This window comes from Lagenorhynchus albirostris, chromosome 1, assembly GCF_949774975.1.
Source record: "Lagenorhynchus albirostris chromosome 1, mLagAlb1.1, whole genome shotgun sequence".
NCBI lineage: Eukaryota > Metazoa > Chordata > Mammalia > Artiodactyla > Delphinidae > Lagenorhynchus > Lagenorhynchus albirostris.
Window position 1 is genome coordinate 163,145,176 of NC_083095.1, and position 16,886 is coordinate 163,162,061.

The window sequence follows — 16,886 nt, forward strand, 5'->3', positions numbered from 1 at the left end:
ACAAATTTCTGGCCCAGGTCGCCAAGAAGAAATGAGAGAGGACCCAAATAAACAAAGTAAAAAGTAAAAGAGGAGAAATAACAACTGATACTGCAGAAATACAAAAAACCATAAAAGAATACTATGAACAACTATACGCCAACAAACTGGACAACATAGAAGAAATGAACAAGTTTCTAAAAACATACAGCTCACCAAAACCGAATCAAGAAGAAATAGATAGGGACTCCCCCAGTGGTCCAGTGGTTAAGACTCCGTGCTTCCACTGAAGGGGGCATGGGTTTGATCCCTGGTTGGGGAACTAAGATCCCACAAGCCATGGGGCACAGCCAAAAACTAAAAATAAATAAAAATGTTCTCAAAAAAGGCAAAATTGGGACTTGCCTGGTGGCACAGTGGTTAGGAATCCGCGGGCCAATGCAGGGGACACATTCCCTGGTCAGGGAAGATCCCACATGCCACGGAGCAACTAAGCCTGTGCGACACAACTACTGAGCCTGCACTCTAGAGCCCATGAGCCACAACTACTGAGCCTGTGTGCCACAACTACTGAAGCCCGCACGCCAAGAGCCCACGCTCCTCAACAAGAGAAGCCACTACAATGAGAAGCCCTCACACTGCAATGAAGAATAGCCCCCACTCACCCCAACTAGAGGAAAGCCCACGCGCAGCAACAAAGACCCAACACAGCCAAAAATAAATAAATAAATAAAATAAATTTAGTTTTTTAAAAAAAGGTAAAATTGGGCTTCCCTGGTGGCGCACAGGTTGGGAGTCCGCCTGCCGGTGCAGGGGACGCGGGTTCGTGCTCTGGTCTGGGAGGATCCCACATGCCGCGGAGCGGCTGGGCCCGTGGGCCATGGCCGCTGGGCCTGCGCGTCCGGAGCCTGTGCTCCGCAGCGGGAGAGGCCACAGCGGTGAGAGGCCCGCGTACCACAAAAAAAAAAGAAAAGGTAAAATTATCATTATATGCAGATGACATGATAATATATAGAGAAAACCCTAAACACTCCACACAAAAACTACTAGAGCTGGGCTTCCCTGGTGGCGCAGTGGTTGAGAGTCCACCTGCTGATGCAGGGGACACGGGTTCGTGCCCCAGTCTGGGAATATCCCACATGCTGCAGAGCGGCTGGGCCCATGAGCCATGGCCGCTGGGCCTGTGCGTCTGGAGCCTGTGCTCCGCAACGGGAGAGGCCACAACAGTGAGAGGCCCACGTACTGCAAAAAAACAAAAAACAAAAAACTACTAGAACTGATAAACAAATTCAGCACGGTAGCAGGATACAAGATTAACATACAGAAATCTATTCCACTTCTTTACACTAACAATGAAATATCAGAAAGGGAAAGTAAAAAAAAAAAAAAAAAAAAAAGCAAAACCCTTTCACAATCACATCAAAAAAAAAAAGATGCAGCAAAAGCAGTTCTAAGAGGGAAGTTTACAGCAATACAATCCTACCTTAAGAAACAAAACAAAACAAAACAAAACAAAGAAGAAACATCTGAAATAAACAACCTAACCTTACACCTAAAGCAATTAGAGAAAGAAGTACAAAAAAAATCCCCCAAAGTTAGCAGAAGGAAAGAAATCACAAAGATCAGATCAGAAATAAGTGAAAAAGAAATGAAGGAAACAACAGCAAAGATCAATAAAACTAAAAGCTGGTTCTTTGAGAAGATAAACAAAATTGATAAACCATCAGCCAGACTTACCAAGAAAAAAGGGAGAAGACTCAAATCAATAGAATTAGAAATGAAAAAGGAGAAGTAACAACTGACACTGCAGAAATACAAAGGATCATGAGAGATTACTACAAGCAACTCTATGCCAATAAAATGGACAACCTGGAAGAAATGGACAAATTCTTAGAAATGCACAACCTTCGGAGACTGAACCAGGAAGAAATAGAAAATATGAACAGACCAATCACAAGCACTGAAATTGAAACCGTGATTAAAAATCTTCCAACAAATAAAAGCCCAGGACCAGATGGCTTCACAGGTGAATTCTATCAAACATTTAGAGAAGAGCTAACATTTATCCTTCTCAAACTCTTCCAAAATCACCATCACTCTGAGACCAAATCCAGACAAAGATGTCACAAAGAAAGAAAACTACAGGCCAGTATCACTGATGAATATAGATGCAAAAATCCTCAACAAAATACTAGCAAACAGAATCCAACAGCACATTAAAAGGATCATACACTACGATCAAGTGGGGTTTATCCCAGGAATGCAAGGATTCTTCAATATACGCAAATCAATCAACGTGATACACCACATTAACAAATTGAAGGAGGAAACCGTATGATCATCTCAATAGATGCAGAGAAAGCGTTCGACAGAATTCAACATCCATTTATGATAAAAACCCTGCAGACAGCAGGCATAGTGGGAACTTTCCTCAACATAATAAAGGCCATATATAATAAACCCACAGCCAACATCGTCCTCAATGGTGAAAAACTGAAACCATTTCCACTAAGATCAGGAACGAGACAAGGTTGCCCACTCTCATCACTATTATTCAACATAGTTTTGGAAGTTTTAGCCACAGCAATCAGATAAAGAAAAGAAATAAAAGGAATGCAAATTGGAAAGAAGAAGTAAAGCTGTCACTGTTTGCAGATAACATGATACTATACATAGAGAATCCTAAAGATGCTACCAGAAAACTACTAGGCTAATCAATGAATTTGGTAAAGTAGCAGGATACAAAATTAATGCACAGAAATCTCTGGCATTCCTATACACTAATGATAAAAAAATCTGAAAATGAAATCAAGAAAACACTCCCATTTACCATTGCAACAAAAAGAATAAAATATCTAGGAATAAACCTACCTAAGGAGACAAAAGACCTGTATGCAGAAAATTATAAGACACTGATGAAAGAAATTAAAGATGATACAGATAGATGGAGAGATATACCATGTTCTTGGATTGGAAGAATCAACATTGTGAAAATGACTCTACTACCCAAAGCAATCTACAGATTCAATGCAATCCCTATCAAACTACCACTGGCATTTTTCACAGAACTAGAACAAACAGTTTCACAATTTGTATGGAAACACAAAAGACCCTGAATAGCCAAAGCAATCGAGAAAGAAAAATGGAGCTGGAGGAATCAGGCTCCCTGACTTCAGACTATACTACAAAGCAACAGTAATCAAGACAGTATGGGGCTTCCCTGGTGGTGCGGTGGTTGAGAGTCCACCTGCCGATGCAGGGGACACGGGTTCATGCCCCGGTCCGGGAAGATCCCACATGCCACGGAGCGGCTGGGCCCGTGAGCCATGGCCGCTGAGCTTGTGCGTCCGGAGCCTGTGCTCCACAACGGGAGAGGCCACAACAGTGAGAGGCCCGCGTACAGCAAAAAAAAAAAAAAAAAAAAGACAGTATGGTACTGGCACAAAAACAGAAATATAGATCAATGGAAGAGGATAGAAAGCCCAGAGATAAACCCACGCACATATGGTCACCTTATCTCTGATAAAGGAGGCAAGAATATACAGTGGAGAAAAGACAGCCTCTTCAATAAGTGGTGCTGGGAAAACTGGACAGCCACATGTAAAAGAATGAAATTAGAACACTCCCTAACACCATACACAAAAATAAACTCAAAATAGATTAAAGACCTAAATGTAAGGCCAGAAACGATCAAACTCTTAGAGGAAAACATAGGCAGAACACTCTGTGACATAAATCACAGAACGTTCCTTTTTGACTCACCTCCTAGAGAACTGGAAATAAAAACAAAAATAAACAAATGGGACCTAATGAAACTTAAAAGCTTTTGCACAGCAAAGGAAACCATAAACAAGACGGAAAGACAACCCTAAGAATGGGAGAAAATATTTGCAAATGAAGCAACCGACAAAGGATTAATCTCCAAAACATACAAGCAACTCATGCAGCTCAATATCAAAAAAACAAACAACCCAATCCAAAAATGGGCAGAGACCTAATTAGACATTTCTCCAAAGAAGATATACAGATTGCCAACAAACACATGAAAGAATGCTCAACATCATTAATCATTAGAGAAATACAAACCAAAACTACAATGAGATATCATCTCACCAGTGAGAATGGCCATCATCAAAAAATCTACAAACAATAAATACTGGAGAGGGTGTGGAGAAAAGGGAACCCTCTTGCACTGTTGGTGGGAATGGAAATTGATACAGCCACTATGGAGAACAGTACGGAGGTTCCTTAAAAAACTAAAAATAGAACTACCATACGACCCAGCCATCCCACTACTGGGCATATACCCCGAGAAAACCATACTTCAAAAAGAGTCATGTACCACAATGTTCATTGCAGCTCTATTTACAATAGCCAGGACATGGAAGCACCCTAAGTGTCCATCAACAGATGAATGGATAAAGAAGATGTAGCACATATATACAATGGACTATTACTCAGCCATAAAACGGAATGAAACTGAGTTATTTGCAGTGAGGCCACAAATGGCCACGCTAAAGCAATCTACAGATTTAAGTGAGGTGGATGGACCTAGAGACTGTCATACAGAGTGAAGTAAGTCAGAAAGAGAAAAACAAATACCATATGCTAACACATATATATGGAATCTAAAAAAAAGAAAAGAAAAAGAAAATGGTCAGAAGAACCTAGGGGCAAGACGGGAATACAGATACAGACCTACTAGAGAATGGACTTGAGGATACGGGGAGGGGGAAGGGTAAGCTGGGACAAAGTGAGAGAGTGGCATGGACATATATACACTACCAAATGTAAAATACATAGCTAGTGGGGAGCAGCCCCATAGCACAGGGAGATCAGCTCGGTGCTTTGTGACCACCTAGAGGCGTGGGATAGGGAGGGTGTGAGGGAGGGAGACGCAAGAGGGAAGAGATATGGAGACATATGTATATGTATAACTGATTCACTTTTTTATAAAGCAGAAACTAACATATCATTGTAAAGCAATTATACTCCAATAAAGATGTTAAAAAAAATCACATTAAAAAAAAACAAACAGGGGGCTTCCCTGGTGGAGCAGTGGTTAAGAATCCACCTGCCAATGCAGAGGACACGGGTTCGAGCCCTGGTCCGGGAAGATCCCACATGCCATGGAGCAGCTAAGCCCGTGCGCCACAACTACTGAGCCTGTGCTCTAGAGCCTGCGAGGCACAACTACTGAGGTCTGCACGCCTAGAGCCCGTGCTCCACAAGCCCACGCACCATAACGAAGAGTAGCCCCCACTTGCTGCAACTAGAGAAAGCCCACGTGCAGCAACAAAGACCCAATTTGGCCAAATAAATAAATTAATTAATTAATTAAAAAAACAAAACAAAAACAAAACAACTTAAGAATAAACCTGACCAAGGAGGTGAAAGACTTATGTGATGAGAACTATAAAACACTGATAAAGGAAACCGAAGATGTTTCAAAGATATGGAAAGATATCCCATGCTCTTGGATTGGAGGGATTAATATTGTTAAAATGGCCACGCTACCCAAAGCAATCTACAGATTTAATGCAATCCCTATCAAATTACCCAGGACATTTTCCACAGAAATAGCAAATATTTCTAAAATTTATATGAACCATTAAGGCCTCAGAATTGCCAAAACAATCCTGAGGAAAAAGAGCAAAGCAGAAGGCATAACGCTCACAGACTTCAGACCATATTACAAAGCTACGGTAATCAAAACACCATGGTACTGACACAAAAACAGACATGAATCAACGGAACAGAATAGAGAGCCCAGAAATAAACCCACAAACCTACAGTCAATTAATCTTTGACAAAGGAGACAAGACTATACAATGGAGCGAAGACAGTCCCTTCAAGCAAGTGGTGCTGTGAAAGCTGGAGAGCCACATGTAAATCAATGAAATTAGAACACACCCTCACACCATACACACAAATAAACTCAAAATGGCTTCAAGACTTAAATATAAGACATGACACCTTAAAACTCCTAGAAGAGAATGTAGGCAAAACACTCTCTGACATAAATTGTACCCATGTTTTCTTAGGTCAGTCTCCCAAGGCAATAGAAATAAAAGCAAAAATAAACAAATGGAACCTAGTCAAACTTATAAGCTTTTGCAGAGCAAAGGAAACCATAAACAAGACGAAAAGACAACCTACAGACTGGGAGAAAATATTTGCAAACAATGCAACCAACAAGGGCTCAGTTTCCAAAATATACAAATAGCTCATACAACTCAGTAACAAAAAAACAAACAACCCAATCAAAAAACGGGCAGAAGACCTAAACAGACATTTCTCCAAAGAAGACATACAGACGACCAGTAGGCACATGAAAAGATGCTCAACATTGCTAATTATTAGAAAAATGCAAATCAAAACTACAAAGAGGTACCACCGCACACAAGTCAGAATGGTCATCATTAAAAAGTCTACAAATAGCAAATGGTAGAGAGGGTGTGAAGAAAAGGGAACCCTCCTATACTGTTGGTGGAAATGTAAATTGGTGCAGCCACTATGAAAAACAGTATGGAGGTTCTTCAAAAAACTAAAAATAGAGTTGCCATATCATCCAGCAATTCGCACTCCTGGGCTACCCAGACTAAACTATAATTCGAAAAGATACATGCACCCCTATGTTCAGAGCAGCACTGTTTACAATGGCCAAGACATGGAAGCAACCTAAATGTCTCTGGACAGATGAATGGATAAAGAAGACGTGGTATGTATGTATGCACACACGTGTACACACACACACACACACACACACACACACACACACAATGGAATACTACTCAACCACAAAAAAGAATGAAATAATGCCATTTGCAGCAACATGGATGGGTCTGGAGATTATCATACTAAGTGAATTAAGTCAGAAAGACAACTACCATATGATATCACTTATATGTGGAATCCAAAACAAGACACAAATGAACTTATTAAGAAACAGAAACAGACTCACAGACATAGAGAACAGACTTGTGGTTGCCAAGGGGCTGAGGGGATTAAGGAGGGATGGATTGAGAGTTTGGGATTAGCAGATGCAAACTATCACATATAAAATGGATAAACAACAAGGTCCTACTGTGTAGCACATGGAACTATATTCAATATCCTGTAATAAAACCATAATGGAAAAGAAAAAAAAAGAATGACTGAACATATAAACATACTGAATATATAGAAACCAATAAGTTCATTATAACACTACCACTAAAAATAATAGAGGAAGTCACCTCATACCGATTAGGGTGGCTACTATGAAAAAAACAGAAAATAACAAATGCTGGTGAGGATGTGGAGAAATTGGAACCCATGTGCACTACTGGTGGGAATGTAAAATAGTACAGCCACTGTAGAAAACAGTATTGGGGCTCCCCGAAAAATTAAAAATAGAATTACCATATGATCCAGCAATTCCACTTCTGGATATATACCCAAAAGAACTGATATTGTACAACACAAGGAATATAGCCAGTAATTTACGATAACTATAAATTTTGGAGTATAACCTTTAAAAATTGTGAATCACTGTATTGTACACCTCTAACTAACATAATATTGTACAGCAACTATAATAAAATAAAATAAAATACTTGATCACACAAAAAAAGAATTGAAAGTAAGGTCCTGAAAAGGTATCTGTACACCATGTTGATAGCAGCATTATTCATAATACAACTGGAGGCAACTCAAGTGTCCATCAGTGAATGAATGGATAAACAAAATGTGGTATATACAACAACAGAATATTATTCAGCCTTAAAAAGAAAGGAAATTCTGTCAAATGCTAAAATATGTATGAACCTTGAAGATATTATACTAAGTGAAATGAGCCAGTCAAAAAGAGACAAACACTGTATGATTCCATTTATGTGAGCTACCTAGAATAGTCAAATTCATAGAAACAGAAAGTAAAATGGTGGTTGCCAGGGGGAAAGGGGAGGGGAGAATAGGGAGTTGTTATTTAATAGGTTTAGAGTTTCAGCTCTGCAAGATGAAAAGAGTTCTGGAAACTGACTTCACAACAATGTGAATGTACTTAACGCTACTAAACTGTACACTTAAAAAATGGTTAAGATGGTAAACTTTATGTTACATGTATTTTACCACAATTTTTAAAAATAATAGAGGAGGGACTCTCAAAACACCATTTAAGATTGTTGGGGCATCAATTCACTACTGTGAAAACTGTTAACTGAGGGAAACAAATTTATCCACTTTTCCAACATAAACTGTATTTCAGCGTAACCTAATAGCCCTCAAGGAAGAGGAAAAGATTTTATACAGAATTCCAGCTAATAAATGAGAAAGAAATAATAAAATTTAAAACAACCTCCTGCAACTCCTAATAAAATTACTGTCTCAAGCAGCAATTATTAACGGCTGCTAAAATCATTAGGTAAAAAGATAGGAAACTTTATAAGGAAGGGATCTGAACATCACCAACCTAAACTCACTGATCAAGTTTAGCATCATTAAAACGGAGACAATCAAGCACATTGTGCCTCCCTGAAGTAATGAATTATGAAGAACACAGATTTCCCATTCCTCAAGATGAATCTAATCAAGTCTTCATTGCTAACTTCTAGTCTACAGATAAAATATGGGGTATAGAACAAATTAACTGTATGAGGAAGCAATCAAACTCAAAATTATCCTGAAAAATTCTCAGGAAGCAATCAGTGAAACCCAGAATTGTCCTGGAAAGTTCTCAGGACACACGAACCAGTTTCTTCAACAAAACAATGATGTGAAAAATAAGGGGGGGGCGGGGGGCCCTTGTTGGGTGGAGTAGGAAAAGGTACTGCTCTAGATTGAGAAATTTCAAAGATATAACAAACAAACACAACACTTGGTCCACATCTGGATTCTGATTCAAAACAAGCTCAACTGTAAAAATACAATTTTGACATGAATGGAAAATTTGAATATGAATTGTATTAGACAATGTTAAAGAACTGTTATTAATTTTGTTAGGTGTGATAATGACATAGTTAAACAAAAGCTTAAGAACAAGAAGAAGTAATCTCTTTGTGCTGACATCTGCCCAACAAGGTGGCTTGGAATGTAAGGGGAAGGACCCCCTCCAGCCACTGCAGAGGGAGGCATAAGTGGTTCAGACTCCCAGGAAGAAGTCAAAGGCCCAAACATGCCGTCCTACAGTCCCTCCAGCAGAGTGGAGCCCAACCCCACCCACTGGTCCACTGCCTGTCCCTCATATGGCCTAAAGCTTGGGTACCATCTTGGGAAACCCAAAGCCAACAGCCATCAAGGTTAGATTTTGATCCCAGAACTCAAGCCTTCCCCCTTCCCTGAGACTCTGAGGCCACATTTATTGGCAGGAGATTTTGTGAGAGAACAGAGCTGGACTGAGAGAAGCCTCACAGCAGCCCCTCCCTTTCCCTCTGGGGGGGCCCTCTTGTCCAGCTCCCACTGAAGGAGAATGACACAGAGAAGATGCAGGATGAGAAGGGTGCCAGCCTGGGATCCTACACCCAGACCTTAGCCTGCTCAGATTTTAAAAGGCGAGTGAAGAAAAGTGTGGGGGAAAAACCACAGGCACAGGTATCAGACCTTCACTGGCAAAGGTTCTGATCAGATGACCCAGAAGAAGTGATCCTGTCCAAGTTAATCATGCTGGTACAGCAGGAATACCTGAAGCCCCAGAGGAAAGGGCCTGGGGGACCCACACTCCACCTGACTCATTAGAAAGAAAATGCAAACTGAAACAGAGAAGGTGAAGATGAGAGGCAACAGGGACTTACAGCAGCTTGCTGGCCCCTTTCAGGGGCTGCCTACTGAATTCTACCTCCTGTCTCTAGCCCAACACTCCCAAGGCTGGTCTCCCTCCCAACAACTCCCTGTTCCTCAAACCACTTTGCACTTTCCCATACCTTTGCCCTATACCTGGAACACCCCTTGCCCCTCCCCCTCCTCCAAACTCATCCCTGCAGGTCCAGCTCAAATGTCATGTCCACGTGGCACCCTCCCTATGCCTGGAACCACGAGGAATTAGTCCCTCTGAGGAACTCTATGCAACTATGTTACAAGCCTGTTTTCAGCCCTTAGCCTGCCGCACACTCTAGCAGTTCGGGTGGGGAGCCCTGCCCTTGCTGAGCCATCGTGAGCTCCTGGAAGAATGGTGTGACTTCCTCCTACGGGCAACCCTGCTCTTGACACAGAGCCTCTGTGCACACGGGGAACACTCAATAAACAAGGGCAGAGCTCATCAAGACACCAACAGGTGCGTGGGCCACTGTGAACTGAAGTAAAAAGAGCTGGTCTGCTTTCCTTCCAGGCCTCTGTGGCCCTGGCTTAGGGAGGCTTGGTGAGGGGCTGGGCTTGGCTAAGTTGTTAAGGGAGCCACCTGAAGAGGGAAGAGAAGAGCCTTCTGGAGGCCTGCTTCTTCAGAGTACCTTGCTAATACAGACAACAACCGACACACAAGGTGCCAAAGGGTGTTTTCAGCATGGAATGCCTTAAGTCACACACACACACACACACACACACACACACTCACACACTCATCAAGTTCTCATCAAGCATAACCAAGAATCGGAACAAGAGATAAGGGCAGCTGCTTTCTTAGTAGTGAGAACAGAGATGAAGGGAAGAGGCCCCAAAGCCTTTGACTCAGGGCCCACATGTCAGTCTACTCTCCTTCCACATCAACCCTGCTACTGGCCCTATGACAGCTTCCCCAAAGGGATTCTGCAAAAACAGCTATGTCCACCGTGGGGCACAACAACTTGGTAAAGACAAGGTTCTTAGAAGTACAGACTGAGGCGCAGGGCAGTGATGCACCTACCTCTGCCCCCAAGTTCTTTGGGCACGTGCAAGGACTGTGCTGACAGCTGCCAGAGACCAGGGGACCATCCAGCAGAGCCCTAGCCCCGGCCCAACAATGGACCCTGAGAGCCCACTGGAGTGGGAGCGGAGTGTCCGTAAATACACTCGTTAAATCTTCAGGGTCTCCCCTCAGTTGTGGGCAGGATGCTTTTCCCAATAAACACCAAGCACTAAATATCCAGGTGGGTCGCTAACCAGCAAGCCAGATTCCTCTTCTAGGACTCTTAAGATGCCACACTGCCCCACATCAATGAGCTTCTCTCTCCATGCCCAGTCATGGAACCGTGCGAACCAGGGGCCTGACAACTATCACAGAGAGGGTCTGCTTACCAGCCCCTCGGTTTCCTCCGTCATCCTCTGGAAATGTGCAGCCATAGCCATGTAGTCTCGCATCTGCTTGTGACATTCGAGACACTTGATACTGTGCCGGATGAGCCTCACAGGGTCTGGGTAGAGCGGCAAAGCTGGGAGTGGGGGGCTGGCACTGCTTGAAGTGAGGCCGTGTTTGGGGGAGGAGGGGGGAGCCGGGGTTGCTGATGCCGTGGAGTTCGTGGGGGCCGACACGAACATTTGGTCCGCAGAGATGGGCTTCACAAGCAGCTGAGAGCACTGCATGACGAGACCCTTGCTCTTGTGGTCACGGGCATGCCGGAGCAGGCTGCACTTGTTGAAGAAGAGCAGCGTCTGGGAGCACAGTGTGCACAGCACCTCGATGTGGACGCTCCGCCGGCCGTAGTGCTGGCTCAGGCTCTTCTCTAAGGCAAACGCATCCCCACACTCCAGGCAGCAGTACCCACTGGCCGGCACGTGGATCCTGCTGTCCGCAGGCGGGCTGAGATTTGGCGCGTAGAGGGGCACGGGGTTGGAGCTGTGGAGGACCTTGTTGAAGACCTCCACAACCAGTGGGGCGGCCTTTTTCACCTGGTGGACCAGGGGCACCGACATCTGCGTGAGCTGTGGCTGGCTCCGCCTCTGTGCTGAGGACTTGGCCGTCACGGACGCGGCCACACTGTGGGGGACCAGATTCAGGTTGGCCAGGTGCACGGCTTTGGGCAGGAGGTTGGCAGGGGCCAGGGTGGATGCCTGCAGTGCTGTGCTCTGCTGCTGCTTCTTGCCCATCTGTGAGCCCGAGGCAGCCCCCTTTGGGCCCCGGGACCCAGAGCTGCAGCAGGAAGTTGAAGATTCACTGGCTTTTGTCATGCTCTCATCCCCCTTCCTGTCACCCTGAGGGCTCCCTGAATTTGTGCCCACCTCAAGAAAGTGCTCCGCCCCAGACAGGGCAGTGACCTCATCCTCCTGCACCTCGCTCGGGGCCTCAGCAATGGCGCTTCCTAGAGGTGACCCAGCAGGGGACTTACTGGGATCGTCAGGGTCTGGTAGGATCCTTGTGACAGTCCGTTTGATTTCCCCTGATGATGTCTTAATGGTTTTGATTCTGACTTTGGGAATTGCTGGTGGGGAGCTGGCAGCCACAGAAGGGGAGCCTTTGCTGCTGCTGTCACTGCAGATGCTCCGAGGGCTGTCTGATGGCTTGATACTTTTTCTAGTGGCCTCCAGAGGGCTCCGGGGACTCTTTGGTGACTTGGGCATTTTGGGGCTGCCTTTGGAGCCCTCTTTTGTGGGCCCTGAGGGATCCTTTGTGTGGGTAGGCTGATCCTCCTTGGTGACACTGGCCACTCGTTTAGCCTGCAGGGCCACCAAGGCTGCAACACAAGAGGACAGCTTGGAATGAGCTGGCTTAAGACGCTGCCTAGGGGGCACTGACGAGCAGGTACCTAGCTCCGAGGCAAGCCCCTTAGGCTCTCCGATACTGTGGCCGGGGTGGCTGTTGAACTCCAAAGCTTCCCCAAAGAATCGACTGGTATCCAGCTCCTTGTGAGGTTCCACTGCCTTCTGCCCACCTTGCTCGTGCTCCTGCTGACTCCCCAGGGGCAGGGGTTCTGGCTTGGGCTCTTTCTTACAAAAGTGATCAAACATATGCAGCTCTGGGACTGGAAACTTAGTCAGAGCCTCCAGGACCGGGCCCCCCACAGACTCACACCCAGGAGGGGGTGGGAAGTAACTGTCAGCGTGCTTGGGCTTTATCCCAAACCCATTATCTTTGATGGCATCCTCGGGTTCGGGGCTGGAGATTGGACTGAACTGGTTAAAGGTTGGTAAGGGCTCTGACTTGGAAGGTTCCAGCTTGCCGGGGAAACTCCTGGTACTATCTCCATTCATGAAAGTGGAATCAAACTTCCCACAGTTGTGGCCTAGGTTGTGGGGATCCGGAGGCAGGTCCGAGCCCCGGAATCCATTGTGTAGGAGGCTGGGAGCGACGTGGTCTTTCTCCGCTTCAAATGACTCCTGGCGGCTGGTGTTCTTGACGATGACACTCACGGCTGGCACATCTGAGGCTGATCCTGAGTGAGACAAGGACACATTCTCATCCATACACATGCCTGGAGGTTTGAGGGGACTCTCATTCTCCTCACTGGGGGTCTGGATGGCCTCCTTGGCATCAAGGCTGGTGGGGTCTGGGATGTCAAAGGCAGCCAGAAGGTCATCAAAATCTGGAGTTTTCATATCCCCCATGGCTGGATGCTGGCAAGGGCTGTAACAGAAACAGAGAACAGAATCAGTGATCACCAGGATCCCACTGGGCTCTGTCCAGCATCATCTTCATCACAAACCCATCTCGCTAACACACATGCAGCCAGCACGCACATGCACAAATCCCCACGCTATGGGAAGTCACACACCTGAGTTTTACCCCAACAGGTTTCCAAAATGCTGGGGACATTGGGGGAGGAGTGGAAAGAAAAGTTAGTATGTAGTGACAAGTCTGCCTGGCAGGCTCTACACATTAATACCTTGAAATTCCTGGTTGGTTGCAGAGCCAAAAAGAGGGTACACTCACACCACACTCCAGAGCCAAAAAGAGGGTACACTCACACCACACTCCCTCAATTTCTCAGAGAATATCATCACTCGATGATCATAAGCATTAGCAAAAAACCAATCACTCAGCCCTTTTAAAAAAAAAAAGCATGGCTCAGCACCTCCGTTCTTTAGAAAACTTCTGATTCATATGAGACTTGGCTATAACTTCTGCTAATTTACTTAGTAATTAATCATTAACTTTGTATAACTTGGTTTTTTGCTGCATGAATCCAAGCAAATCCAAAATGATTTACCACTGCCAGGATTAAACAAACTCTAACAGATTATGTCATCCCCTAGGTATTTTTTTCTCTAGTCAGTGTCTGCTTGATTCCTTAATTTTCCCCCCAAATCTGTTATTGGTTGGTGAATGGATCACTAAACCTGAGGGACAGGGTGACTCTCAAAGAAACACACAGTTATCAAACTTGCCAGAGAATAGTTTTAGAGAAGCCCTAAATTTTATTTTAACTTAATACACAAAGGAAAGAAAATCCACCTGTTTCCTTCATGATCTGTAGAAGCAGAGCTACAAAAACTACTGCAAAGGAGGAAACCCAAGGCCCTACGAAAGAGGCCTTCCCTTAGGAAGTTACTAAAATACTCACACTTAGATAAGACATGAAGCTGCCTGGCTCAAACCTGCTGGAAAGAGGAAGAAAAAACCCACTATCTCCCTTGTTCAGCCCATAAATCCTGCATCTGCTTCAGCATCCCAGAGCCTTATTTGCTTCAGTATTTCCTACACCATGTTTGTACTGAAAGCCTTTGTGGATGCAGATTGACACAACTCTTTTAGAAAGCAGTACAGTAGCTGCACAGAACCAGGTCAGGGGCAAATCCTTGGGTCCAGGAACCCCACTGCCAGAAATTTATCCTAAGAACAAAAATTCCCAAAAGCTATATGCAAAAGTATACAGCATTATTAAAACAACACAAAAAGGAGACACCCACATACACACAAAGAATCTAAATGTCCAAGGACAGGGAATGGTTAAGTAACTGATAGACTATTATGTAGTTATTAAAAATCCCAATTATGAAATCTATGTAGCAACATGAAAAATTACTTACAGTGTTAAGATTAAAATAAAAAACACATACAAAAATGTTGTCAAACTATGACAATGTAAAACTAAGTATCCATTTGAGCCAAGATTAAAAGAGAAAAGTAATTTATGCAGATCACTGGTGTGTTAATTTTTCACAACTTTTGTGTGTGTGTGCTGGTAGACTGCCTTTATAATTTTAAAAAGGGAAAATAAAGAAAAGAACAAAAATTAGAACCACAGGGGAACAGCTGGCAGAGATATATATCTATTGCCATCCCATGGGATCAACAGGCTTGCAGGTTTGGTTTCTTGTCCCACCCCACCAAGCCCCAACAAAACACATCTGCCTTCTTAAGAGTTCTCACGGAAAATGAAACAGACCGTCCCATTGGGAAGATATCTAATTATGGTAGATACTAATAAAGTGAAATACCAGTTAACTAAATATGAGTGGGCAGAATATCTCGCTGAAATGAGATGTAAAGTTTCTGGACAACAAATGATTGTTTGGTGGAATAAAACTGTTGGAGCCCATAAGCGAGGGGAATATACTGGATATCATTGGAAGCAATCAGCATCCCAATACCAAGTGAACTACTTTGCAGGCTGATCCCAACTATAAGGAAACACCTATGTGGTATTTGCTTTATAAGCTTATCTCCAACTCCCCCCCACCCCCCCTTCAGTCTAGGAAAAAAAGATTGAGGGAGAAGGGTGGAATAGATTAGTCTTCTTAAGGTGCTGGGAAAAGCCTGTGGGGGAGGAGGGGTAGTAGTTGGCAGTGTGTGCAAGGATTATCGAGAAGCCTACTACTGTTTAACTCCAAGTCACAGAGGCTTGAAGCAGAGAGATACAACATGAAAGTAATGATGTTCTCCACACAGAGAAATCTCAGGGATTGGCCAAGAATGGTCAGAGGTCAGAGCAAAAGGTATCTTTTGCTAGGAAAATCAGAGCTAATAAATGGTGTGGCAGCTCAACATCAGCAGCAGGAAAAACTTTTATAACCTTTGAATTTTAAATACCAAGGCTGATACTTTTTAAAAGCCAAAGATCAAATCCTGTTTTCTATTTAGCCCTAGTAAGGACAACCAAAATCAGCAGCAATCGATAACTGTTAAAAGACTTACAGTGGGGGACTTTCCTGGTGGTCCAGTGGTTAAGACTCCGTGCTCCCAATGCAGGGGGCCCGGGTTCGATCCCTGATCGGGGAACTAGATCCTGCACGCTGCAACTAAGACCTGGTGCAGCCAAAAAAATAAATAAATAAATATTTTTTAAAAAAAGACTCACAGTGTGCCCAAGTGTCTGTATTTCTTTAAACTCTGCTCTAAAGTAAATATCGCATTGTTTATAAGTAGAAAGTAGAAATTAATCAAAATGTACCCTGTTATAAAAGCAATGGAGAGGGACTTCCTTGCTGGTGCAGTGATTAAGAATCTGCCTGCCAACAAAGTGAGAGAGTGGCATTGACATATATACACTACCAAATGTTAAATAGATAGCTAGCGGGAAGCAACCACACAGCACAGTGAGACCAGCTCGGTGCTTTGTGACCACCTAGAGGGGTGGGATAGGGAGGGTGGGAGGGAGATGCAAGAGGGAGGGGATACGGGGATATATGTATATGTATAGCTGATTCACTTTGTTATACAGCAGAAACTAACACAACAATGTCAAGTAATTATACTCCAATAAAGAGGTTAAAAAAAAAAAAAAGGAATCCGCCTGCCAATGCAGGGGACACAGGTTCGATCCCTGGTCCGGGAAAATCCCACATGCCGCGGCACAACTAAGCCCGTGCGCCACAACTACTAAAGCCTGTGCACCTTGAGCCCATGCTCAACAATAATAGAAGCCACCGCAATAAGAAGCCCACGCACCAAAGAGTAGCCCCTGCTCACCGCAACTAGAGAAAGCCAGCACGCAGCAAAGAAAACCCAACGCAGCCAAAAAAAAACAAAGTAGAAAAAAAAAGCAAAGGAGAAACTGCAAAGAAAAAGACTACCAATAAAAAGTTCTATTCATCAAAAACCTGCCAACACATAGTTAAAAAGCAAACAACCAAAAGGAAGATTT

At 44.0% G+C, this 16,886-nt stretch overlaps 1 protein-coding gene across 10 annotated transcripts in view; it reads right to left on the reverse strand.

The window, feature by feature from the left end:
• The window catches only part of ZNF592 (zinc finger protein 592), a 56,879-nt gene that overhangs the window by 16,045 nt on the left and 23,948 nt on the right, over window positions 1-16,886 (reverse strand). For 4 of the 10 annotated variants that reach the window (XM_060157929.1, XM_060157904.1, XM_060157885.1 and 1 more), the window contains one exon: window positions 11,164-13,426. In XM_060157929.1, coding sequence (XP_060013912.1) covers window positions 11,164-13,407 — 2,244 coding nt within the window. In that variant the 5' untranslated portion in view covers window positions 13,408-13,426. Of the gene's footprint in view, window positions 1-11,163; window positions 13,427-13,574; window positions 14,331-14,363; window positions 14,383-15,937; window positions 16,049-16,886 lie in introns of those variants that run through there. The other 6 variants (XM_060157934.1, XM_060157941.1, XM_060157895.1 and 3 more) reach the window with 5 other exon arrangements.